This window comes from Abramis brama (genome assembly GCF_963993115.1).
Source record: "Abramis brama genome assembly, chromosome: 17".
Classification (NCBI taxonomy): domain Eukaryota; kingdom Metazoa; phylum Chordata; class Actinopteri; order Cypriniformes; family Leuciscidae; genus Abramis; species Abramis brama.
This window is the reverse complement of record NC_139979.1, coordinates 9180559-9207974: the sequence shown is the minus strand read 5'-3', so window position 1 is coordinate 9207974 and position 27416 is coordinate 9180559. Positions and strand designations below refer to the sequence as shown.

General features: G+C 38.3%; 1 protein-coding gene across 1 annotated transcript; it reads right to left on the bottom strand.

Annotated features, from left to right (window-relative positions):
* On the bottom strand, positions 1–26797 carry tgfbr2b (transforming growth factor beta receptor 2b). Its single transcript, XM_084089856.1, has 7 exons — positions 26561–26797; positions 19184–19340; positions 18388–18578; positions 9720–10522; positions 7248–7389; positions 2671–2798; positions 1–1358 (listed from the first exon to the last, which is right to left on the bottom strand). The coding sequence occupies exons 1-7, from the start codon at positions 26637–26639 to the stop codon at positions 1170–1172; spliced, it is 1689 nt and encodes a 562-aa protein (XP_083945982.1). The 5' UTR covers positions 26640–26797; the 3' UTR covers positions 1–1169.
* Positions 26798–27416: the final 619 nt, after the last annotated feature.

Sequence of the window (27416 nt, the reverse complement as noted above, 5' to 3'; positions counted from 1 at the left end):
TTTTTAGTGTCAATACTGTACATAAATGTATTTTAATCATCAAAGATTTACAATATATTACATAAAAAGTAGTAAAAGAGAGGCACAATTCAACATCCAGGATATGTGAACATACGAGGCATTTTGTGATTTCAAAATACTGTTCATTTAACACATTTTTTTGGTATTTGTAGGGCTGGGCGATAGGTCCAAAAAAATCATATCTGTATTTTTTGGCTGAATGACGAAATAGTGTATATATCTCTGTATTTTCGTCTGTTAGGCACACGGCAGCGTTCGTTCACTGAAGTCTGTGAAGTTTAGTGGAGACTAGTTTGCATCAGGCTTGTGCACTCCAGAGAGCACAATGCATGACCTTCAACATTTACAGATGGAGAATATTGTGAAATGTAAGTTTTGCACTGAGGAAAACAACACTTCAGATGCATCTGTATCAGTATCTGTCAAAGCACCTGACGGGACAAGCCACTTGGGACAACAATACACAATAATAGTTGTGTACTTTCATCTCACTCTGTGTCCATTTTTCAGATGCGCCCATAATATCACAATACTGTATATAGATATAAACAGTATTGCCTCATCCTATATAGTTTATAAAAATATATTGATATATCGCACAAACACGATATACCGCCCAGTCCTACGTGCAGCATGTTCTTCCCTTTTTTGGCTCTCTCAATAGTGTAGGGTGTTTTTTTTATGTTGAAAAGCAGTATTTACAACATACTTTTTTCTTTGGCTAACAAGCACAATACACTTCTTGGTAAATGCACCAAACATACAAACACACACGCTAGTATTCTAACACACTCATGCACACAAACACAAATCTCTCACCCAACACATTCTTCCATAAATCCAGAAATTCCTGAAATGATCTGTAAAAAGTCTTACAATCTCCTATGAATCTTTAGTGTCGAGGCAAAACATTTTTCCTGATTACATTTGGCTCTTGGTCAGCTGTCAGAGGAGAAACCCAGCATCTGTCCAGCTCCTCTCGCGCGGTAGCCTGACCTTCCTCAGTGTGAGCTATGCATAATCTGATAAAGTGCATGAAATCTTTGGCTATGAAACAAAAGCTTAATGAAAAGGCCATATTCTTTCACTCCATCTCATTGGAAGGATCCAAACATTCAGTTTTTGCAGAGAGAGAGAGAGAGTTTCTCTCATTTGTCATCGCTCACGCTCACAGAGCAATCTTCAGGAATCTTCTCCTCGGAGCTGCTGCAGGTGGACAACTTGTCTAGGTCGTCGTCCATGTCGTTGAAGCGCTCGGCCACACACTGTGCCGTGAGTCGGGCCTCGGGATCGTGGTCCCAGCACTCGTTGATGGTGGCGCAGACTGTAGCCACTCCCTGGAGACAAAACACAAGTGTTTGTGAATGCATTTGCCTAAAAACAGTGTTTTATTTTAGTCAGTTTTAGTCTTTTGATGAAAATGCCCTTTAAATTCAATCAATATTTTGTCAAGTCATATACAAAGATTTTACTCAACTACTAGTATTTTACTCATCTAATCAACTATAGCTATAGTAGTTGAGCTAATTAACATGTTTTGGTTCAACTTGGGAACTAAACTCTACATCCCTGGTGTTTTTTCTATTTAAATCCCACTTTTTGTCAGTATACACTACCATTCAAAAGTTAGGGGACAGTTTGACTGTCAAGCACAAAATTGCCATTCACACAGAACACGTTTTTGCGGTTAAAAATGTGAGACGCAGGTCAGTGAAGTGGGGAAAAGAAAAACGAAAGGTCTAGAGATGCTTTTTTTGAAAGTTGAACTTATTTTAACTTGAGTGCCGTGTTCTTAGAATGCCGCGTCAAGCACAAGACGCGAGTGCAACAGTCAAACGCATCCATCTAGCGCGTTTACATTGAAAAACAATGGAAAAGTAGCGCAGTGGAATGGAAAACCACATTATGTGTGAATTGCCCCTTACTCAGTATTTTGTTTTCAGGTAAAAATATCTAAACATACTTAAAACAAGACTCATTAAAGTAGGAAGCAAAATTAGATAATATAAGCCTTGTTTTCAGAGAAATCTAACAAAATTTTGTGTAAAAATGTATGTATACTACAATTCAAAAGTTTGGTAAGTATTTTTGTTTGTTGTTTCTTATACTCAAGGATGCATTTATTTGATCAAAAATAAAATAGAAACAGTACATTTAAAAATAAACATTTTCTACTTAAATACATTTTAAAATGTGATTTATTCATTTGATGGCAAAGCTGAATTTTCAGCATCATTACTGCAGTCTTCAGCGTCACATGATCATTCTAATACACTGATTTGTTGCTCATTTCTTCTTATCAATGTTGAAAACAGGTGCACTGCATAATATTTTCAGAGAAACATTTTTTTTTTCAGAATTGATTAATAGAATGTTCAAAAGAACAAGTTCAAAAGAAATGTTCTGTAACATTATATTATAAATGTCTTTACTGTATATTTTGATCAATTCAATGCATCCTTGCTGAAAAAAAAAACGTTACTTACCCAAATCTTTTGAACGGAGTCAAAATTACTAAAACTAAAAGCTATTTTTCACAGGACAATTGTACGCCTTCCAAAACCTCTCAAAAAAAAGTTTTCGTCTCTGGGCTAATATGCTGTCTCTTACCATGTTCTGAGATCAAAATACAACCCTATGCTCTTTTACCTGGTGTTTCATCCAGCTGTTGGGGATCTCTGGCCTGCCCCGGTCTCGTAGCACATTGTCTTTCATGCTCTCCACACAGGGGTGCTCTCGGACTTTAGAGCCAAATGGAGGTTCGTAATCCTTAACCTCTGTGAAGAAACACACAAGACAATCAGATTATCAGACATATGATATGCATCCCCTTATGACAGCATGAAGAATCATTCTCGGAGAGCATTTCAGAAGAAGTCAGGTCGTGAGAAGTACTGAGGTTGGAAGCAAGCCTTGATGGAGGGTGGAAAAGCATGTTCCATATGCATCCGGTTATTCTATCCAGCACTGAAAAACCTAAACTCAAAATGCGGCAACTAGAGAAAAATGAAACAAAATCAGTTCCTCCATCAGAATGCCAACAATTAACAATGCTGATTTTGTGGGTCATTTGTTTTGTTCTTGAAAACAAATTGGTGAAATACGAGGCTAATCACTGGACTGTGCCAGCGAGCTCAAAAAACACATTTTCCAGACATTGCGAAACTTCCAGCTGCAGAGGCCCAATCATATATCCGTCTTCAGCCTCCATAGCCAAGTACTTGACCAGAGCCAGCTATAGATAACACGCACAAACATGGGGTGCTAAAAATCTGCAAGAAACGCCAAAACCTCCCATAAAACAGCGGTTATTGTCCTCTTCTTGGCCAATATAAAATCCATTACAGCAAATTACGGTTGATGAGTACGTTTACTTTGGAGCGGCTTGCTCTTGATTGGAGAGCGTGCTCTGTGGTTCTTGCCCAGCACTCTGGGCCCACAGGAAGGGGCTAGGCCAGCATGCAGCCTGGGACAGGAAGTGGAGGACTGCGATTGGGACCCTGCGGAGAAGCTGACTCCACAAGCGAACGCATCCTGTTTTTGACAAGTGGACTTCCCGTTTCAGCTGTTAAACAAAATACTCCCACCCCTGCGGTGCTATTTCTGCTGTCCTCTGTGCCCTGCGTGTGGCTCTGACCGGGCGGTGGTAAAACTGACAAAATCGGTATTTAGCATGCATGCAATCTGTAGATGAGGCTTTCTGCAAAATTAAGGTAACCTAGCGTCTTTCTTTTTTTGGTCTCCATCTCTTTTTCTATACGTTTTGCTTTGCTCAAGAGGCCAGGCTCCACAAATGCACTCGCTATATGAGGAATGCCGTGGTTTTGGGAACAGATGTCCTGCCGGCTGAGGCCTCCCACCCCGGGCCCAGCTAGCGCTATCCAGGGAAATGCTTTTAGTACTACAGTTTCCCCTTTAGATTAACCGTCTGCTACCTCCACAGACCTGCCTATCCGAGTCTGGGAAAGAGTGCAAGAAAAAAAAAGAAGAAGAAAAAAACAGTTTAAGGGTGTTTCTTCATTCTTGAGCGCTTTTATGTCTCAAGGGCTGATTTGTATTAAAATTAAAAGCTTTTTTATTTTTCTTATATTATAAGGCCACACAGTAAGACTCTCTTGGAAACTTTTAATCATGCCTTTATCATTTACTTTCGCTTTTTGTCCAAGACATAGAGAGTAAGCTTGATACATTTGAGATGTGATGTTGAAAAAATGTATGGTTAATTACAAATTCCTTAAGGTAAATATAATTTCCAAACAAACAGTAATTCTGATTATCATTCTGTGAAATTAAAATGCATCAACTGTGAAATTAACATTGTTGTTTTATTCCATGGAATAAATGGAAATTACACTATATATATGCAAGATTTCATACACTGACAGTTTAGAAAAAATAAAAAGAGGCCTTATTTTTAATTAAATAAAACATCCATTAACCACAGTGAGTTAGACAGTCGATCGGGGCAGACAGGAGGTAAGATTCCTGCTTAAAGACTTTGACCTATTTAAGAGCTGCTTAGAGAGCAATGTTGCTGGAGGATTTTTTCAGGCTTCAGTCAGGCAGTTTTAGGGTGGATCATGAGCACACAACACCCTTGACTCTTCTGCGTGCCTGTGAAGAAGCTTGAGTCAGTCAGAGGCGCGGAGGCGGTGAATCTGAGACCTATACTGATGGATGGCCACCCTGCATGGGGTTCTGCCACCTGCTAGCCAGCTGCTGTCCTCCATTTACTTCTTGTTTTCCTCTCTTTCTCTGCGGAAGGGAGGGAGTTCTCCTTGACTGGCAGTGTCTCAAGTTTGCTCTTCTACTCTGAACCAGGCCGCACCCCGTGCTAATTCAGGACTTACTAGCATACACACTGAGCCGCAGAAGCAGAACAACGCGGCCACAGCTTTACATTTCACCATCACCCACACATTGACTTTCTGCAGTCTTAAGTCCCGAAAACCGTTCTTTTCCCCCTTTTTGCAGGTGATCCCAGGTTTTTAACATTGCATTCACCAGAACGTGGTAACAGGAGCAAAATAAAAAACAGCAAGGGCTTCGAGAGACAGACCCTGGGATGTCTGTCTCTACCCCCCTCAGCACAGGCTGGAATGAGACAGTCTGGAATGAACACCTCCAGCTCTTCAGATAAGCTTCAAGCAGCATGACATGAGGACTCCTGCAACCCCTGTCAACCACAGAGAGGGCATGCCGGGGCATGTGGGTAACACAACTCTACAGGCACAAGGACAGTGTGAGAAACAATATACGCAAGCAAATACACCCATACATGTCACTCATATTCTCAGAACTGATTCAAAGGGATAGCTCCCCCAAAAAATGAAAATTCTGTCATCATTTACTCACACTCAAGTTGTTTCAAACCTGTATGTATCTTTCTTCTGCTGAACACAAAAGAAGATCTTTTGAAGAATATGGGTAACCAAACAGTTGATGGGCCCCATTGACTTCCATATATGGGAACAAATACTATGGAAGTCAATGGGGTCCATCAACTGTTTGGTTCCCCATATTCTTCAAAAGATCTTTTGTGTTCAGCAGAAGAAAGAAATTCATTCAGGTTTGGAACAACTTGAGGGTGAGTAAATGATGACAAATGATGAAATGATGATCCTTCTGAACTCGACAGTCAAATTCCACAAAATTACTTTCTCAATATTCTTGTCTTGTTTTCCAGTAAAATATCCAAACATGCTGAAAAACAAGATACATTTACATGGGAAGCAAAATGACTCTAAGAAGTTTAACAAAAGGTATTCATTTATGTTGACTACTGTTAAAAGTTTGGGTTTCGGTAAGATTTGTAAGTGTTTTTGAAAGTCTCTTTTTTGGTATTTTACTGATCAAAAATACAGTACCATGGTGAAATATTATTACAATTTAAAATAACTTTTATATATTTGATATGGAAATGTAATATATTTGAAATTGGAATTTATTCCTTTGATGGCAAAGCTGAATTTTCAGCATCGTTCCTGTCTTCAGTGTCACATGATCCTTCAGAAATCATTCTAATATGCTGATTTGGTGCTTAAGAAACATTTCTTATTATCAGTGTTGAAAACAGTTGTGCTGCTTAATACTGGAATCTGCGATACATTTCTTTAGGGTTTTTTTATAAATAGAACGTTCAACAGCTCAGCATTTATTCGAAATATAAATGTTTTGTTTACTATCAATTTTGATTTATTTAATGCATCCCTGCAGAATAAAACTTAATTTGTAAAAAAAGAAAGAAATACTATCCCAAAATGTTGAACGGTTGTGCATTTACTTAATTTGTGCTAAAAAAAATAAAGCAAAAGAGATTTATCTCCGCTATTTTTTTACACCAAAACACAGAAAATGTATTTTTTAAATCAACACCGTTTTAATTTAAATTTAAATTTGTTTCCTATTTCGTAAAAATGACTGTTCTCTTCCATCAGACTCTTAAATGACTAAGCCCTATTCAGATGGGATTAAAATCACAGAAAAGCTCCAATAAATATTACCCCAAATTAAAGAATCCTGTCTGCAAAAGCATTTAGCACTTAGCAAAAAAGCAACAAAAAAAAAAGATATAAATTTACTTCAACGGGCCGTAATTTCACAGGGCAGCCACTGAAAAATTTTCAGTGCAGGAAAAACCCTGACCACAACAACAAAATCCTTCATTCTTCTTAAATTTCCATATACTTTATATGTTTATATGTACTTCCATAACTATTTTAAAATGTTGCTGTTGTATTTAATACATAAATAGTCAATGACAGCTATATATTGTTGTTAACGCCTATATCTGGGTGTGCCAAGAATCTTCCCACCTGACCAAAAAAGGGAAAGTTCTTAGGAAGCACTTGACATTTCACACATTCCTTACATTCCCCAAACAGAGTGAGTATGCCGAACCATCTCTCCTCTTGTTTAAGAGCGACTCCTCCAATAACAGGAAGCTGCAAATCGCTCAAAAGACAGTGTGGACCGCAGTGGGCTTTCCATGCAGTGTACAGAAACAATAGCCCAATGATGGTAGAAAAAAACAACAACTAAATGCCACTGACAGAATCAGATAAAAAGGCAAGCCTATTTTCATCCCCGTTCTCCTTGAGGGACAATTACAGGCAGAATAGAAATAGAATAGCATTGTCTCAAGTTTACTAACCATATTGATTTGGGAAATGCCAAAATAACAGCTATGTTTCCAAGTGAGATCTTGAAGATGGCTGTGTACTCACCTCCGATGGCATTACACCTGGACGTGATCTCCCACAGTACCAGGGCCATGGAGTAGACATCGGTTTGCTTGAATGACTCGATGTTCTCAAGGTTGATCCTTGATTCCAGCACTTCTGGAGCCATGTACCTGGCTGTACCCACCTGAGAATCAGATACATAGAATACTTATTGTACTGTAAATAATTTGATTTTGTATATCTATCAATGTCATGACAATAATTAGAATTATTACAATAATGTATTTGCTAATATTAGTTAATGCGCTGTGAACCAACATGAACAAACAATGAACAGCTGGATTTTATTAACTAACATTAACAAGGATGAATGAATACTTTAACAAATGTATTGCTCATTGCTAGTTCATGTTAGTTAATACATTAAAGTGTTACCTTATTAACATTGATCTAAATGACAAGTTCACTCACTCCTTCCATATCGTCATTCAGATAATACATTTATCTAACTGTTCATTGCTTTTGTTTGGAAAACTGTTTTGAGGGGATCTTTTTTTATTTCTTTATCTTTAAAACATGCACACCTCACTTCATTACTCAACTTCAATTTAGAACTACAAAAGGTCACACCATTGAACCAACAAAACTAAAACGTGATAAATTAAATGCAACCTCAGCAGCGAAAGTCTAAACTCCCTTTGAATGCGTTTAGGGTCACTGTCTGGGATTAGCAGATTGTTGGCATACATCAAAGCACTCTAGGTATTGAGAGTCAGGCGATTGTTAGCTCGTTCATTACTGATTCACTCAGAGCCTTTTGTCTTTTCATTTTTAGCCTGTGAATCATAAATCGGAGCAGACAGTTTGAACAAAGGGCACACATATACATACATACACATCTGCACATGGTGAAACGCCTGAGGGGACTTTCCCAGCGAGTTATGACACGACGTCCCTGCCACTTTAAATCTGCACAATTTTAGGTATAGACCATGGCAGCTTTACCTGGCACTTACAAAGCATGTGAATCTGAGCTGTCTAGTGCTGCACTGGGTTTGATCAAATATAAGTTACGCTGCTTCAGATGATGGACTTAGTTATTTAAAACGGGTAACATTTAAGCAAAAAATATGATAAAATGAGGTTAAACTATTTCATAAATGTTTTTTTATGAAGGGATTACAATCCCATAAAACAATGCAACTGACGTAAATAAATAAAAAACAATACTATAAAATAAAACCATTGATGTATAGTGATTTGCTGTCAGAATAACAACAATATATTTTAAATTTATTGCAAAAATAAATAAGATGCCTGACTTTATTACGCAATTCATGCGAATGGACGAGATTTCTGCTGATCTCTTTCATTGCTGATCTCTCTCTCTCTTTCGTTTGTTCACAAATTGGTGGATCTTAAAGGGATAGTTCACTCAAAAATTTTATTTTCATCATTTACTCACGTTCAAGTTGTTCCAAACCTATATGAATTTCTTTCTTCTGCTGAACACAAAAAGATATTTTGAAGAATATGGGTAACCAAACAGTTTATGAGCCCCATTGACTTCATGACATTGCAATATTTTGTTTTTTCTGCGCTATATATTCCTATATGAAAACAATTTCACCAGACGACTTGAATGGCTCTATTTAGAAAGAATTTATCATTCTAGAATGATTGGGGTGATTTTTGTAGGGGAGTGAATCTGCATAGAAAATAAATAAATTACAAGCATATAGTTAAATACAACAGAACAAACAGTGCTTTGCTTTTCAGGTAAGTCTAACAGAAATTTAATTATGTAAAATAACACTGCAAAGTCTGCTCTGTATAAATTAAATATAATGAATTGTTGTTAAAGCTCCAAAAGCTTTTTTCTTTTGTTGTTTGATTAACATTAATGACAAATGGCAGCAGGTTTATAGACTGCTTTCACTTTAAGACCTAATGCACGGATCTATACGCATCCGTTTTCTTTCTCAATTGTTTGCGTTCACTTAAGACATAAGCGACTGTGTTTACGAGGATACTCTGCGAGACGGGCATTGTAACATAATCTTGCATGAATGTGTCTGTTCACCCAAAAAGATGAGAAAGAGAACAGAATTCGGTGTTCAAGTGCTGTCTGCAGGGCTCTGTGCGCGCGCACAGATAACAGACCGCGAGTTCAGAATTTAGCTCTCTTTCACGTCTTCTTGCGCTTGAATGCTTTAAACTCGTTTGAATGTTTGAACTGACACGTGCAAAAACACGTGTTAAAATGAGCAAATCACCTGATACATCATGCAAACGATACATGCAGCCCTATTCAAAATATCTTCTTTTGTGTTCAGCAGAAGAAAGAAATTCATACAGGTTTGGAGGGCTTGAGGGCGGGTAAATGATGACAGAATTTTCCTTTTTGGGTGAACTATCCGTTTAAGTTGAAATTACGATGACTGGTGGCTAAAAACAGAAGCGTATATCATCAATATAGACAGAATGCACCATATGAAATATCGTTGCATATACCTGTCCACTGTTGGCCAAGTCATCCACTGAGAGTGAGTTGTCCAGACGGAGGCCGAGCCCAAAGTCACAGAGGCAACAAGTGAGGTCATTCTTCACCAGGATGTTAGAGCTCTTCAGATCTCGGTGGACGATGGGCACTTTGGGCCTCCCGCAAGGGGTGTGGTCACTATGCAAATGAGCCACACCCCGGGCCATGGAGGCCCCAAGCTGTCGCAGATCCTCCCAGCTGATGAGGTGGCGCGTGAGGTACTCCTGCAGGTTCCCGCGTGGGTGAAAGGCGGTGATCAGCCAGTACTGTTTCTCCACCTTCCTCTCCTCGGCAGTCAGGAAGTGTAGAATGTTCTCGTGCTTCAGATCGATGTCCGAGAAGATGTCCTTTTCGTTCTTCCAGGATGCGTACTCTTCGTAGGGGAAGATCTTCACCGCCACAGTCTCAAACTGTTCCGAGGGGCTTTGTCTCAGTTTGGCTTTGTACACCTCAGCAAAGCGGCCCTTGCCTACCTGAAGGTCCAGCTCAATGGGCAAAGGATCCGTGTTGTGATTGAGGTTGTTGGCGTGCGTGGAGCTGCTGTCCGAGCGGTCATCGTCCATCATGATGGCGCAGGCATCACTACAGTCCAGCGGGCCTTTGGGGCCCTTGCGTTTGGACGGCTTCTTTGTTTCCCACTCATCGAGTTTGCGGCGACGGTACATACGATACCAGTAGAAGGAGGCGATGACCAGCACAGCCAGAACCAGGAGGGGTAGCAAACTGACCAGGATCACCAACACCACCTGGTTATTTGTGGGGTCTGGACCAATAGCTGGAGAGAAAGCAGATGATGTCACAACATTTACCTCTACACAACACAAGGCAAATGCATGTACTATCAAAACTAGTTATGCACATCTTATAAATCAATACAATGTAAAAAGTTAACAGGTCAAAATGTAACAGTTCACCCTGTATACAGGAATGTCCAATACCTAGTTTTTTTTTTTTTTTTTTACTATGAATCTACATAAAAACATGTTAGACAAACAATATTCCCCATATGTTGTTCCAATTATCCTAAAAGAGTTGCTTGAACAATTTCCTATTTGGCTTTCCAAATGTTTTCTTTCCAGAGGCCAAGACTTTACCATTAACTATGTTAGAAAGAAATAATGACAAATCAATATTTCTTGTGTTGCTAATTGATCATTTGTTGAACAAGAAATCTTTAGTTGCCCTGACAACAATTTATTGGCTGAAGGCATTTTGCATTTAATGAATGATCCAATAAAAATTGGCTAAACAATATAGTATTACAGGGAACATTTATTCATAAAAAATAAGAAAACAAATAAATAAATAACATTCATTTCATAACATTTAATTTACAAATAAATTTAAAAAAATGTTAAGAAACTAATTAACAGTTCATTTAGTAAAATAAAAATAAAAAATATAATTATTTTAAATAAATGTAAAATAGTATTTTTTATTTATTATAAGACTAATTATAAGATGAATTAAATGATTACAAAATATACACCAATACATTATTTAAATTAGAAGTTCAATAAAATCTCAATGCATCATGTTGCATTGATTAAAAAAAAAATCAAATGTAATGTTAGTAAGAGGTAGTGATGCTTTGTAACACCATTGTGTCCTTTAGCAAAGTTAATTGTTAAATAACTCCTTAGCATAAATGTCCAGAATTTAGCGCCATTTCAAGTATCAGCTATAACCATCTCTCCATACCTAGTTTGACTGAACTCCTAATCATTAACTCAGTTTGTAAGCAGTTTTTCCTGCCACACCAGGAAGCATGAGTGAAGCTCGCACAGTGAGAGTCTGTTCAGTGACTGCATCCTTTAAGGGAAAGTTTACCCTGCTACGATGTGTGCCAGCCAACCTCAGGATTGGCTTAGAAGCCCTAGCGCTGCAGGTTCAATCCAGAGACAAAGTGAGACCTGCCAACTACGTGGGCAGAGAGTGGAGTCAGTGTTTCGTCTGTCTGCATTCTTCCATCAAACACACAGACACGCCTTATCATTGAGACACAGACAGAAAAAGAACAGAAAAAGAATACACGACACTGGGAGAGGGAAAACGTCAATAAATGCCAAAGCGTTTGGCAGACAGAACAGTCAGCAAACACATACATAAAGCATAGACGTGTGGTGCAGAGGGAACACTCAACCCTTCACAAACAGCAGCAGAAACCTCTTCTCCAGCCAAACAGCTAAAATAAACATGCATGAAATCACAGCGCTTTTTCCAGCCACATTAAACAGGATGCCAGCCACACTGCTGCGGTCCATGACATTATCAGCTAATAAGAGGCACTTTTCTGCAGACTCTACCGTGAAACGCATCACTGTACATCTGTGCCAAGGTCTTAACAAGAATCAAGTGGATTACACTTTCCAAAGCTTCTGACTCACAAGTTAATCTATTAAAATTTAATTGCTTCTCATGGTGGGGAGGGGGGACATGTTTCTTATTAGTGCATTAACAAGCACTATTTCTATTACCATTGCTCATACTTACTGGAAAAGGATTAATTAAAGGCACAATATGTACGATTTTTGGATTAAAATATCCAAGAACCGCTCGAACAATGTTATATATTTTATTGACTTGTGTACTTGCATTATACCAAATGTTCCCAACGTTTAAATACAGAATAATCCGCAATTTTAACCAGTGCAACGGCCCGTGTTATTGTGTTGTATATCTGTAAAAACCAAGGAAACCCCAAAGACACCAGTGTGTTGCGCAGGTGTTTCTCATTCGCATTCGCTCCACTGGCCTCGTTCCGCTCCCAATGCTCTCGGCCCTGCCCCGCTTCACGCCACAGTAACGTTAATAACACTTTAATACATTCGCTCATCCATTAACATGAGTCTCGTCGGCTTGCTTTCCATCGGCTGTCGAGGTGAAGACGACAACTCCCATGATTCCATGCTCATTCACGGCATGCCTTTGTTATTGTTTTGAATAAGTGACCTCTAGCGGCAAAACTTGCATACTGTGCTTTTAAGAGGATGCAGAATATATCGGTACCATATTGAGTTTTTTTAATAACAGTATTGGTTGATATTGGATATTTGATTTGGTTATTTCCGCCTATGTTTACATTACCTTTGCCTTTCTGTTGCTTAAACAGCAGAGAATGGCGCAAGCAACGGCAAAGGTCATGGGTTCGATTTCTAGGGAATGCATGAATTGAAAAAAAGAGTCACTTTCTGCCAAATCTATTAAATAAATGTACTTTTTGTTTGCCATCATCTAACACTCACTTAAAAAAACACTAATTTAATAACACTATTATTATTACACAAACTTTAGCAGATCTCAATATTAAGAAACCATTTTTCATATTGTAATTGCGTTGCCTATATTAACTTGTAACATTTAAACAATTTCAGTGTTTAGTAATTTTTTGACTTTGATCAAATACAATACATTTTTTAAATAAACATTTTACTTTTTTTTACATTTATAGGTTTACATTAAGGGATGGTTCGGAGTAAAATCAACTTAGGATCCTTTGCACCATGACCTCGAGCCAAACACCCCCCAGAAGCCTTTTTTCCCTTGGTCGAACATTATTAAAGTTAGAGCTTATTTGACAAAAGCAGATATCAGCCGAATGGCTTAGTGCAGGCGCTAACGGATCCAAGGTTGCATCTCGTAAATTACCCCACTAATAATGCCCGGAATGCTACCAAACTTCTACAGTAGTACAAATTGGTTCTCATAAAACGAGGCATTGGAAAGTTTGTAATTACATCAAGAGTTTATTTAAATAACACTTGCCTGATGGCTCATGCTACCGCTAACCCGGACGTCGACGTCACTTCAGTGGTTTGGGAAAAGCACGTAAAAGTCCTGGCAGAAAGCGATGCATAAGGATGTAGTGTAACAACGCCCAGTTCCAGGAATGCACTAATATTTTGTTGGTAGTACCAGTTTGCAACAATTATTAGTTAACACTAAGTTGTCAACACTTCGGAAAAAATTATCCGTTGTTACACTACATCCTTATGCATCGCTTTCTGTGAGGACTTTCCTTTATGTTCACTGATGTGACAGGCCAATTCTCTCCACCCTCTTGCGAATAAGCTTCGGCCTGCTTTCATTTATTGGCTGGGCATCGTTAGCTTGCTTAACTTTTGAAAATGTCAGAAATCAAAGTGAGGATTCCCATATGTCCATGTTATTGCCTTTTGGATCCCTGTCCTTATGCGGAGTACTGAGATTGATAGCATGCTCTACATGAAAAAAACAGACCTGTTACTGTTTGTTTGTTATGACTACGGCTTTGTTTTATAGCATGGCTCATACCACAAACAAATCTGACTTTTCTTTTTTTCTCCCTCTCTCTCTCTCTCTCTCACTAACACCGTCTTGGTCTCTCGTTGGCTTTCTCAGTGTGACTCAGACCTTTTAACTATCTGCTCTATAACCGGAGGCCAAGATTCCTCAGCATGTGAGCGTGGGTGTGTTTGCGAACCAGCATATATACGTGCAGGTCAGGGATGGGTTGAAAATAAAGTCTACACAGACAGACTGATCCTCAGTTTGCACTCTTCCTCCTTTCCTTTATGTTCTTCTTTCCATCAAAATAACCTATGATAAAAGATCAACTGAGTAGAAACATATTGTCAGGTTGGAAATATTCCAGTGAGACACAGACACATGCTGCTACTTATGTGTCCTGTCAGGCCAATGGCCTGGATTGTCATCCTGGGAAAGAATAATGCATGCTTTCCACAAGATCTAAGAAAGAATATTTTGCGTAATGAAACCAGCAGTGTTGGGAATAACACATTACAAGTAACACACATTGATCTGTTTCAAGTAAAATGAATCAATCTCAAAAATAAAAAAGTATATATTAAATAAAACATTATTAAATATATAATGTTTGTTTATGTACATGTAAAACTAATTAAAAAAACGAAACTAAAACTAAAATAATTTGTGTCTACGGAAACACAAATATAATAAGAATTGTATTGATTTAAAGGATAATAATTAATAATAATAATAATAATAATGATCACTAATAATAGATTTTTAATGATAGATTAAATTATTAGGAATAAAAGACAATTAGTTAAAAACGTAACATTACATTATATGATAAACTGTTAGTCACAATTTGTAATTCCTGCGTGAATACATATACGCCACATTAAAATATGGTATAGCCTATGTCTATTGCAATCCAATAATGTAACAGGATTAGTAATGCAATATTGTTATGCATTATACTAACATTACAGTTGCAGAAATAATACTGCACATGTAAACAGGAAATCCGAGGAAATTAAACTCCAGCAATGACCTAACACAACCTAGTTGAGTGTGAATCTTGTTCGCTGCGCTACTGTGATGGTATAAACACTGTTGCATGTCGTGGAAAAAACACGAGAGGCTTCCAGGACCTTTAAATCAAGACGCCTCCAAGGTTCCATATTCACTTCATGTTCCTTCTGATTGAGCCAATCAAGTTTACAAGTCAAATAACAGAAAAACATGTGTGCAAACCGCAATGAAAAGTTCAACGCTCCTGACAAGCTTTACGAGTTGCTTATTAGAAACAAATGTACATTTGCTGGAGCACTCAGGCAATAATGGCCACCAATGTGAAGAAAGTAGCAGCAAATATGTCTGCTTTAAACAGTGACATCAATTTGTCTTCATATCTCATCATCATCCATTTCAGAGCCAAATTTAAACAAACATGATGTTATAAAATCACTTTCACAAGTGCTAACCGTTTCCGTGGTTTGTGCTTTCACTCACTGTTTGCTCACTGGAATGTTTACACAAACTCTATTTTGAGAAACAGCACTAATATTCTGCAGCTGAATTACATTTATACATAATTACATAATACATTTCAGCAGAAACTGCTTTACAACATATACATTTTTTTTCTTTGGTAAACTAATGACAGTAATCCACAGTTAACCACAGTTTCTCCATTTCCCTCTATTCATTTGTCTGGAGTTTTGTCTAGAAAACAATCATATCTTCATGCTGACAGACTGTTTCTCATTCAAAATATTAAAATATTCAGCATTCATATGCAGCATTCAAACACCATAATGGCTCTGAACGTGGAACTGAAATCTTGCAATACGAACCCAGACAGCAACATAGTGTCCGACCAGATACTGTCCACATCTGGGCCGTGTGGAATCCATGTGTACCAGATGTGGGCCGGATCTGGGCCGACACTATGTTGCTGTCTGGGAACCCACTGGGATATATACTTTGAATAGACCAATACATCAGTCAATATTTATATCTGTTTGTTTATCTATGATGACTGATAGTCCTCCGGCAACCCATCAAGTAGAAGAAAGGTTTTTGGGGCACTTTAAAACAATGTAATAATAAACATATAAGAAAATATAATGTAGTTCCCGAGTACAGAAAACGGATATTTGAGGCACCTTTAGTTTTCACAGTGTACTTTCCACCTAAAAAGTCCAACTAGGCCAAAAGTACTGTAAGCGTGACTTTCTGTTTATTTGATTCAGCAAAAAATATGTGTAAAATTGCTATACGAGAAAGTTCTGCTGTGCAGTATGTAATTATAAGCTGGTGTGTACACCCTGCAGCTGCCATAATAAAGTCTCCAGTCGAATACAGAATAGGGAACTTATTGCTGTAACGTGCAGGCTCTCAGCCACAGTTAATGTCATAAAAATGTTATGGTCCGGGAAAACAATGCCAGGCATTTCTGGAGAAATATGCCATGGAACCGTTCCAATAAGTAAACATGGACTTCCTGCAAAACTTCCCCAATCTAGCAGGGAATGAGGCCTCCTTCACCGGATGGAATTACAGCCTCCCTAAACTGCTCCTACATAGTCAACACTACAGGCATCAAACACCTGCTCAAACGGCATTTTTGTAACTTATATCCACAATTGAACATCATAGCATCTGTCTTCATTTGCTTACAAGAGAGGTGTTTACATACTGAAATAAAGGAAGCACATTCGCCACAGGATGCCCAACACCTCAGAAATCCCTGTGTAATGTTTTAGGTTTTATGAAAACATACAATGTGGATGTTGCTCGCATATTGTGGCTTTTTAAAATTTACAAAACGTGCTATAAACTTTCCAAATAGAGGTAAAAAAAAGAGGTTATTTTAGAGCATGCTTAGTGCACACAGCTGTTTTGCCATGTGGTTGTGATGTCTCTGCTTCAAGTTACACAGACAGGAAACCACATGTCTGAGATCCTCAGCCGTCCACACAACCAAAGCCAATAGAAAGTCAGCCTGAGACAGCGCAGCCTGGCCAGCAACAATGCAGCTGCTTTAGAACGTTACGACAACCTGAGCTCACATACCAGAGCGAGGTACTCGTTATGAGCCAGTGCTAAATAGTTAGCATCGCATGCTAATGCAGACTGTTTCAGCTTGTAGTTAAATATGTTCTGCTGGGGTTTGGGATTAAATTCAGTTGAATGCTATTTCTCTATCTAGTGTGGTGAAAGAAAGTGTAACATTAGCTAAACTAAAACAAGCTGAAACACAACTGATTATTTAAACAATGTTTCTATAGTCTATGGAAAATGTAGGCTACATCACATGAGATCAAAAGTTCACAATGATCTAGTTTCGCTTACCAATTCACACACCCAAACGGAATCTACGACTGCAGAACGCTGAAGATTAACACAGAATTGGAAAGCCCCTCATTCGTAAAATTCCCGCCCTTTCCATCAGTGTTATTTTTGCATTATTTATATACTAATATGTATTAGTATTTTGAAATAGCTTTTATATTTTCCGTATTCATTTTAGTTTAAGTTTTAGTTATTTTATGTGCTTTTGTCATTTTTGTTAATTTTGTTTTATTTCCATTTAGCAATTTTTATTTAACTTTTAGTACTTTCATTTATTTCAGTTAAATTGCAGTTATTGTCAGAAACATTTCAAATTAAGTGTTTTTCTCATCTAACATTTTTCAATAGTTTTTGTTTTAGTTAACAACAATAGCAACAGTGCTTGGCATCTAAATGGTGTCCGCACCCATTTTATTTCCATAATCTACTGTATTTCAGAATGAAACAGGATGTTCAACAAGAAAAAAAAATGGACAGGGCTTGATTTTATCCATCAGGGATCGATTGGATTGTGAAAAGTGGGTGTTACCAGAATGGAGACAGGTGTTTGGAGGGAAAGGGATTTGTAATAATTGAAAATTATATTTTTAGGTCAGCCAAAAAAAAAGGAAAGTTGTTTCAGAGGGAATTGTGATTTTGATGAAAAATTATGACATCAGATATTTTTCTTTGGAATAAAAGACAAGGAACATGTATAACGAAAGTACATTGTTCATGTTGACTATAACATTGTTCAATTGATAATGCTGTCACATACTATTTAGCTTTCAGTTTAACGAATTACCATGTTTAAATCAATTCCTGCACTTTTCCACAGCTCTTCTTATAAAATCAACAGAGAGAATGCGATTCTGCAGATTCCGTCTGGGCCTGTCAACTAGTAAGTGAGTTACTGGGACAGTCCCACTGGATCAACCTGAAGAACCTTTCTCAAGGACACAATGGTTTGAATCTACAATTTTCAGCTGCTATATCAATGACACAAGAAAGGGAGGATAGGCAAAGCTAGAAAGGAGGAATGAAGAGGAAACTAACAGAATGTGAACATCAGCTTGTCGTTGCACTCTTCAGCGTTGCAGGAGCAGATGTAGAAAGGGCCTCTGTTTGACGTCTTCTTTCTCATTTCACACTTGGTGCTGTTGTAGTTCTCCACCATGATGCCATAGAGGGGCTCAGAGGGATTGTGGCACAATGTCTCAATCGTGTTGTTGTCATTGCTCTTCCTCCTGATGCCATAAAGAGAACACAAATACAATTACACTGTGATTAAAAGGATTATATCAAATGATGGTACGTTTCTGAATCCAAAATACATTTTTGTTATTTTACGTTTTTAATTGACTTTGACAATAAAATATAAACTGCATATCCCCTTGTTGCTTCACCAGTAAACATAATACGCACTTAGATACAGTAATGACTTGTTGCTATTTTTAACTGCACTGTTTCCATAATTAAAGACAACATGAAATGGCATTCACAGCTCATTTAACTTCAATGTCACATATTTCAGAGTAAAACAAGGTACTTGATATTATTTTTGGTACTGGATTATGAAGTATTAGACTATTGGATTTTTTTTTTTTTCCACACCATTTGGCCTGGGTTATGTCAGTAGAAAAGAAGCGTTGCTTCAGAAGTAGTGAAACTACTGTTTTTAGAACAAAATGGCATAAGGGCATAAATTAAGGGTCAATTTTTATTTCATGCCTTTTTTTTTAAATTAGAACAATATTGCAATCTGCAAACAAGATGTAGTTGTGATTTTTGACTGTTGTGCAAAGCAGATGTTTCACACTTGATAAAAAACATGGCTTTGACAGTGACGTACCAGATAGCCACACAGATCTCATCAGGGTTGGGACAGATGGCCGTGATGCTGCAGTTGCTTTCACAGGTGCCGTTGCCGTCACAATAAGATGCCTCCACGTCACAGAACTTACACAGTTGAGTAAGCCGAAACGGATTAGGTAAAGGATGCATCCCATCTAGGATTAAACAGAAACAAGATCATCACCCATTTTGCTTACTTTTTGGACTATTTACTTGTGCTTGACAGAGTAATGTGCAAAATGACATTTTACGACTAGGAAACCCTATATAATGAATTGGACTAGTTTTTCAGGGGAACCTTGCATTTAAAATGAAGAGGTCTCAGAAGTTTGACTTTTTAACATCATCTTAAAATGCAATGGTTATGCTTTTTGAGCCACAGGCATTACACCGTGTCAACACCAGACACGAGCGGTGCGACACAAGCGAATAGAACCCATTATAATCAGTTATGCTGTCTACACTGGTTATAGAGCGACAAGACATGACAAATCTCCAACAGTAAACTGCTGCCCCGTTCTATTTATGACGAACTTCAAGCACTCGCGCTACTGACACAAAGAACAAATGGATTTTTGCTACTATCACGTCTGATGTAGACACGGTGTTACATTAAAATATCAAACTAGATAAAATTGTCAACATCACTAACATTAAACCACAGTATCTGATCAAATTAAGAAGTCTAGAGATGTGCAAAATCTGTATTAAAGTCAATACTGCATCTACTGCCTTTGAATAGTGTCCTAAGTGACTACAAAAAAGTGAAAGATGAAATGCTGGATGTTTCTGTTATCAGATATACATGCTGCTCTTTTTTTATCTGCTTTTCAATGCCCTGTTTGAACCTGCTTTCATCTCCAGCACTCTTGTCAGGTTCCTGAAAATCTGACCTAAATGCACTGATGCGATCAAGCAAACACTAGCACAGAGAGACCAAATGGTGTCAAACTCCTGTCTCTGAGCAAAGACTGACATCAAGACCTCAGATCAGGTGAAAAGTTATGCTTCTGCCACTGAGTTAGTCTGTAGATCTTAGGGTAAAGGTAAATTCAAGAACACGCAAGGGGTTACTAGTTTGTTGTATGAGTCATTTCTAAGTGTGTATGGTTTCTCAATTGCAGCGTGTCTGTGTTTGGCCAATCCATAAGAAGTCGTTAAACTGTATTACGTAATTTGTTAGTTTAGCTGCTCTTTGGAGTAACACACACCTCCTAGACTTTCCTGTGATAAAAGGCCACCGTGGCTCTCTGGGACTTAAAGGGGCACTGGTCATTCAAACACACTGAAAGACATAGAAGCAAGCCATACTGCAAAGCCCAACTGATATTTAAACACATTAATCATACAGCAAACTAATGAAAACAGCACATTACTGTTCGAAATATAATTAAAGGGGGTTCAGTGGAGAAAAAATATGAGGAAATGAACAGTTACATAAAATTATAAAAAAAAAAAAATGTTTTTATGATTTGAAATAAAGTTGAAATAAAATAAAATATGAAAAATAGATAAAAACAATTATACATTTAAATGAAAATATAAAATGTTGCCTTTGCAACTAACTGAAATAAAATAAGTTGAATTACTATAATTACTAGAATTGAACTGAAATGAAAATAATGCTAAACAGAGACTTTAAGAAAACAGAAAAAAATAACACAAAAATGACAAGTGGATAACAAAATTACTAAAACTTTAATATCAAACTGAAAACTGCTGTCTCTAATATCACCTCAATTCACCGACTTTCACTGAAAATGAATAATGTAGTCACTTACAAATTGCTGTCAGTGTAAACGCCACTTAAATTTAATTTAGTCACTTGCAAACCAGTCCACCAGCACTTATCCCTCATGTTCAGGTCTCAATAATGGGGATAGTTTCTGATACAAAGAGGGCAGTATGACAATATTGCAAAGCAACAATCGCAAGGCCTCCGACCATCATTTCCCCTTAACTCAGCTCTCGCTCCTCAATCTATCTCCGCTGTTCTTCTGGAAAGGACGGAACAGGTGACCTGACAAAGGAAGGAAGCACAGATAGAGCGGATGTGTGGCTTTCCTTCCACAGCTAGAATAACAGCAAAGACACTTATACTGAAGAATCAACCAACCAATCACTACACAAACTCCCCTTTGCAACACTAACAAGCCCATATTATTAAGCAATGAGTTTTGCATGTTTAAATTATGGCTGAAAATGTTGTTTAAAAGCACTGTTTTGTGGCATTATAGGTTTGGCTTGACGGCAAATTAAAACATACAGTGAGGAAAATAAGTATTTGAACACCCTGCTATTTTGCAAGTTCTCCCACTTAGATTTTTTAACTATTTATTTGTATGATACAGCTGCAAATAAGTATTTGAACACCTGAGAAAATCAATGTTAATATTTGGTACAGTAGCCTTTGTTTGCAATTACAGAGGTCAAACGTTTCCTGTAGTTTTTCACCAGGTTTGCACACACTGCAGGAGGGATTTTGGCCCACTCCTCCACACAGATCTTCTCTAGATCAGTCAGGTTTCTGGGCTGTCGCTGAGAAACACGGAGTTTGAGCTCCCTCCAAAGATTCTCTATTGGGTTTAGGTCTGGAGACTGGCTAGGCCACGCCAGAACCTTGATATGCTTCTTACAGAGCCACTCCTTGGTTATCCTGGCTGTGTGCTTCGGGTCATTGTCATGTTGGAAGACCCAACCTCGACCCATCTTCAATGCTCTAACTGAGGGAAGGAGGTTGTTCCCCAAAATCTCGCAATACATGGCCCCGGTCATCCTCTCCTTAATACAGTGCAGTCGCCCTGTCCCATGTGCAGAAAAACACCCCCAAAGCATGATGCTACCACCCCCATGCTTCACAGTAGGGATGGTGTTCTTGGGATGGTACTCATCATTCTTCTTCCTCCAAACACGTTTAGTGGAATTATGACCAAAAAGTTCTATTTTGGTCTCATCTGACCACATGACTTTCTCCCATGACTCCTCTGGATCATCCAAATGGTCATTGGCAAACTTAAGACGGGCCTTGACATGTGCTGGTTTAAGCAGGGGAACCTTCCGTGCCATGCATGATTTCAAACCATGACGTCTTAGTGTATTACCAACAGTACCCTTGGAAACGGTGGTCCCAGCTCTTTTCAGGTCATTGACCAGCTCCTCCCGTGTAGTTCTGGGCTGATTTCTCACCTTTCTTAGGATCATTGAGACCCCACGAGGTGAGATCTTGCATGGAGCCCCAGTCCGAGGGAGATTGACAGTCATGTTTAGCTTCTTCCATTTTCTAATGATTGCTCCAACAGTGGACCTTTTTTCACCAAGCTGCTTGGCAATTTCCCCGTAGCCCTTTCCAGCCTTGTGGAGGTGTACAATTTTTTCTCTAGTGTCTTTGGACAGCTCTTTGGTCTTGGCCATGTTAGTAGTTGGATTCTTACTGATTGTATGGGGTGGACAGGTGTCTTTATGCAGCTAATGACCTCAAACAGGTGCATCTAATTTAGGATAATAAATGGAGTGGAGGTGGACATTTTAAAGGCAGACTAACAGGTCTTTGAGGGTCAGAATTCTAGCTGATAGACAGGTGTTCAAATACTTATTTGCAGCTGTATCATACAAATAAATAGTTAAAAAACCATATATTGTGATTTCTGGATTTTTTTTTTTAGATTATGTCTCTCACAGTGGACATGCACCTACGATGACAATTTCAGACCCCTCCATGATTTCCAAGTGGGAGAACTTGCAAAATAGCAGGGTGTTCAAATACTTATCTTCCTCACTGTATACAGTATGATACCATTTTGTCTAATGATCGTTTTTGGCTGCTTTAACTCTGTCTTTAGAGCCGGGCAGATAAGCAGGACTATGTGCCCTTTTAGTCTTAAGTTCATTGGAGCGAGCCAGGAGGGGATTGTGTCGGCCACGAGGATACAAAGACAAATATGGTCAAATCAGATGCAGCCATTTTGGGGTTATTTGACTCCTCTTCTCATCCCGAGATAGCTATTTTTGAGTTCTCGGAGTAGAGGCCCGGAAGAGGCTTCGGTAAACACAAACTCGGACTACCAACCTTCATCCACTAGCCTGAGTCTCACATGCCTTCAAGGGCCTACAAAGGAGCTTTTTTACTCCGTAAGCACTGCTCACTGACTCTTTATCTACTGCTTGGCCTGACTGGATAGCATTATATACTGCAGACCCATTACCTCACACTGTTTTCTTTGGACAGTTTTCATAACAGGCGAAATTATGAAATCTGATTCTGGAGGAGTTTTTTTTTTTTTTTTTTACTTCAAAATATGTGATTCTTGTCCAGAGGGCCAAAGGGAAATCACTTGGCAGTTTAAACGGTTCTCTATCAGATTTGAACAGGTCTTTTTTCAAATGTCATTTAAGTACTGAACATTACGATAAGCAGTGTACAGCTCTAGATAAGCAGAACAGGCTCTGGCAGTCCATTTGGGCCCCTAAAATGGTGTCTAGAGAGAGATAGTAGTCAACTTTATTTTAAAGATTTGTCTGGTATGGTATTTCAAAGCAATTAAAACTAATTGTAAAATTTCGGACAATCTGAGCACTGTTACTTACACTTTAAAACTGTCACTTTTAAACTTGAGGATAAAGTGACTCAACAACAACAACAAAATGTGTATGAGTTTGTTACTTTTTGTGCATGATGCTAAAAAAATTAAAATACCAACAGGAAGGCAAGTGTCACACCTGCATATGTGGGTGTTTTAGGCTGTTTGCAATGCCTATAACAAGCAGAGCAAAACTCTTGCACATGGTTCAAATAACTGATTTCAATGTTTAATGTTTTAAGGACATATACCATGGTACTACTATGTTTTTTTTTTATGTGTTTCCTTCAATTACTATAAATTAGCATTAAGGTCATCTTAAACTAGTTTGGGATGACATAAAGGACATAGTTCTGACATCATGTCATATTTTAAGGCAATGCCAATATCCTACCAACATCCTTTATCTGTAGGCTATTTGTTGTACACAAATATGGCAATCATTCAGCACCATGGTTTATATCAAAGCACCATAGTAATACCATCTGATATCATCTTCAGCCATTTCATAAGGGGTATATAACTTCCACATCACACACACGCACACACACACACCCCTATGTAACAATAACATACATAAATAGCCTATGTATCTATCTATCTATCTATGACGTCAACTTCAATGATGAAACATGCACTAAGATAACGTTTTTTACAAACACAATGACACTGACACATCTGCTCAGGTCACTCATATCAAGAACAGATGTGCAAAGTTTAGCCTGCACAAGACAATAAACCTGCATTTTGTGGGACTGATGTCACATTGAAACACCTGAGAAATATGCTGCTTCTTACTTAACTCCTGAAAACTCCACAGGAAAAAACAACGCTGAAGTTGGCGTTCACTGAATGCGTTCACCTGTTGCACGCTTTTAAAAGTAAGCAGTCAAGAAACAAACGCTGCTTTATGATCTCACAAGCCACAGTGGATGATAAAAACATGGGTCTCCATGACACTAAAAACAAGTGTCATGACTTTCACTCACAGACTACGTTCCGACCCAGGACAACTGTAGATATCAAAAAAGTCCCCCAAAAAAGCAGAGAAAGTCAATATTGCTCCATTAGGAATACAATCTGTCTGTTGTTCTCGCAATAATGTGAATTACAGATCTGAACAGGTCTTATTTCTAACATAAGGACTGTACATTTCATTAAAAGCTGAGCACAATTAATTGTACTTTAAAACTTGAGAGGAGAGTGACTCAAACTTTTGAGTGCATTTTTGTTGTTGATGTGCATGATGCAAGACTGGATGAGCTTAAAATTACCTAGGCCTATGTGTAGGTGAGGAATAAGAGTAACATTCTAAGTAAAGACACCAATAGGAATGTGTCATACCTACATATGGGGCTGTCTGATGCTATTTGTAACGCCGAAAAAAAAGCAGGGCAAAACTCATGCATGTGGCTCTAATGCAGCACACAGTGCTAGTGTGTTTCAGCAGCGAAGTGTGCAGAACTACATGCAGCCAAGCAAGGCTGGAAACAGGAAGTGGCAAAGATGTAGCCGGACATCTGGAAAATATGATTTCTGTAAGAAATATCTCTGTTGCTACACCAAACGCAGCATATGCCAGCGCTGTGACAAACATATCCTGCTGTATAATCACAGGCGTGAGGTGGGGAGGAGTTCAGTGAGTGTAATTAGTGTCTAAAGTAACCTGTAATCACAGAGGCTGAAATTAATGACAGGACAGAAAGAGATAAACAATTTATACCAATGGGAGGAAGGATGCGGGGCTGGGTGAAATGGAAAAACGTCGAGCGCACTGTCAAACACTTCCACTACAACTGAAAACACAAACTCGTAATGTTTTACAGCTGTCAGCTCATAAGGGCGTTCTCTTGTGCACACATACACACACACACAAACATGTTTAAGGGAATAACAACAGAAACAGTCTGATGCATTAACATGTTAAAATGTCATGCAGGCGATTAGAGCAATAGTGATTCCCTTGCATTTCAAAGCTACAGGAGACAGAATGTATATAATTTCAAAAGTGCCAAAAAAGCACCACAGTGTGATTTCATAATACTACAATGTATCATGTACCATGGCACTACAATGGGTTTTTCCTTCCATTACTATAAATTAGCATTAAAGTGATCTTAAACTAGTTTGGGATGACATAAAGGACATAGTTCTGACATCGTCATATTTAAAGGGAATGTCAATATCCTGCCAATATCCTATACTTTATATGAAGGCTATTTGTTGTACACAGATCTGGCAATTATTCAGCACCATGGTTTATATCAAAGCACCATACTATTAGATATCATTTTCAGCCACTTCATAAGGGGTATAACTTACACATTGCATACACACAAAGGCATACATAATCTATCTATCTATCTATCTATCTATCTATCTATCTATCTATCTATCCGTCCATCCATCCATCCAGACAACGGTTTTACAAAAACAATGACACCTCTGCCCAAGTCAAGAACAGACGTGCAAAGTTTAGCCTGCACAAAACAATAAACCTGCATTTTATGGGACTGATGTCACATATGAAACACCTGAGAAATATGCTGCTTCTTACGTAACTCCTGAAAACTCCACAGGAAAAAACAACGCTGAAGTTGGCGTTCACTGAATGCGTTCACCTGTTGCACGCTTTTAAAAGTAAGCAGTCAAGAAACAAACACTGCTCTATGATCTCACGAGCCACAGTGGATGATAAAAAACATGGGTCTCCTCTTAAACAAAAACACATATTTACACGTGAATAATATACCTGCCAAGTTAAAGAGCGCGCGAGAAGTGTCAAAACTTTCACTCACCGACTACGTTCCGATCCAGCACAACCGTTGATATAAAAAAAGTTCCCCAACAGAGTAGAGAAAGCCGATATTGCTCCATTAGAAACGCAAATCTGTCCGCAACCCTCGCATTAATGTGTACGTGAACAGGCTGGCGTTGTTTGACCAGAAAGCGTAGTGATTTCAGCGTCTGATCCGGAGTGAAGGAGCGCGTCTCATGCTGCTGAAGTGAACAGTCACTGAGGGAATCTGTGAGCTTGAGTCAATTCTGCTCGCTTAGTCAAACAGGAAATCTTTCAGAAAGGGCAGGACTTTCCTCCTTCTCCCTCCTTCTCGACACAGTCTTTACTCTTGCCCTGTAATTATGCCTTCACTTCTAATTTAATGTGTAGAACTTTAAATAATACGTTGACGGCATTATCGTGGGATAAGTGTCGTTTAAAGACGATGGATGCCTTCAACGCGACGCTCTCACTTGATGCGGTTCCTTCTTTATGGCATTTTTTGGGTGGAAAATATCTGTCTGGTTCTCACGGTTAGGTATAGCCTAGGCTATACTTGTTGCATGTGCTAATAAATGTAAATTAAATAAATTGTCCTAAACGACAATCCTCCCTAGTAAAGAAAACTTCAAAAATGTTTTATTTTACATATTAATTGCACTATCTATCTATCTATCTATCTATCTATCTATCTATCTATCTATCTATCTATCATGGCAGTTTCCTATGGACTATGGAATTGTCATGACACAGACACAAAACATGCAATGACCCAAGAAAATCTTAAAATTGTATGGAAGCAAATGAGAACTGAGAAGCAAATCCAAGGAAAACACTGGCATCAGAAAAAGACTGCATGATTTGCACATGTGGTG

Coding starts and splice junctions, on each gene's coding strand:
- tgfbr2b (XM_084089856.1), bottom strand. CDS start 26,639: ATGGAGCAATATCGGCTTTCTCTACTCTGTTGGGGAACTTTTTTTATA. Junction 18,579..19,183: donor GAGATCTGTGTGGCTATCTG/GTACGTCACTGT, acceptor TTATGGCATCAG/GAGGAAGAGCAATGACAACA. Junction 7,390..9,719: donor ACTTGGCCAACAGTGGACAG/GTATATGCAACG, acceptor TCTGATTCTCAG/GTGGGTACAGCCAGGTACAT.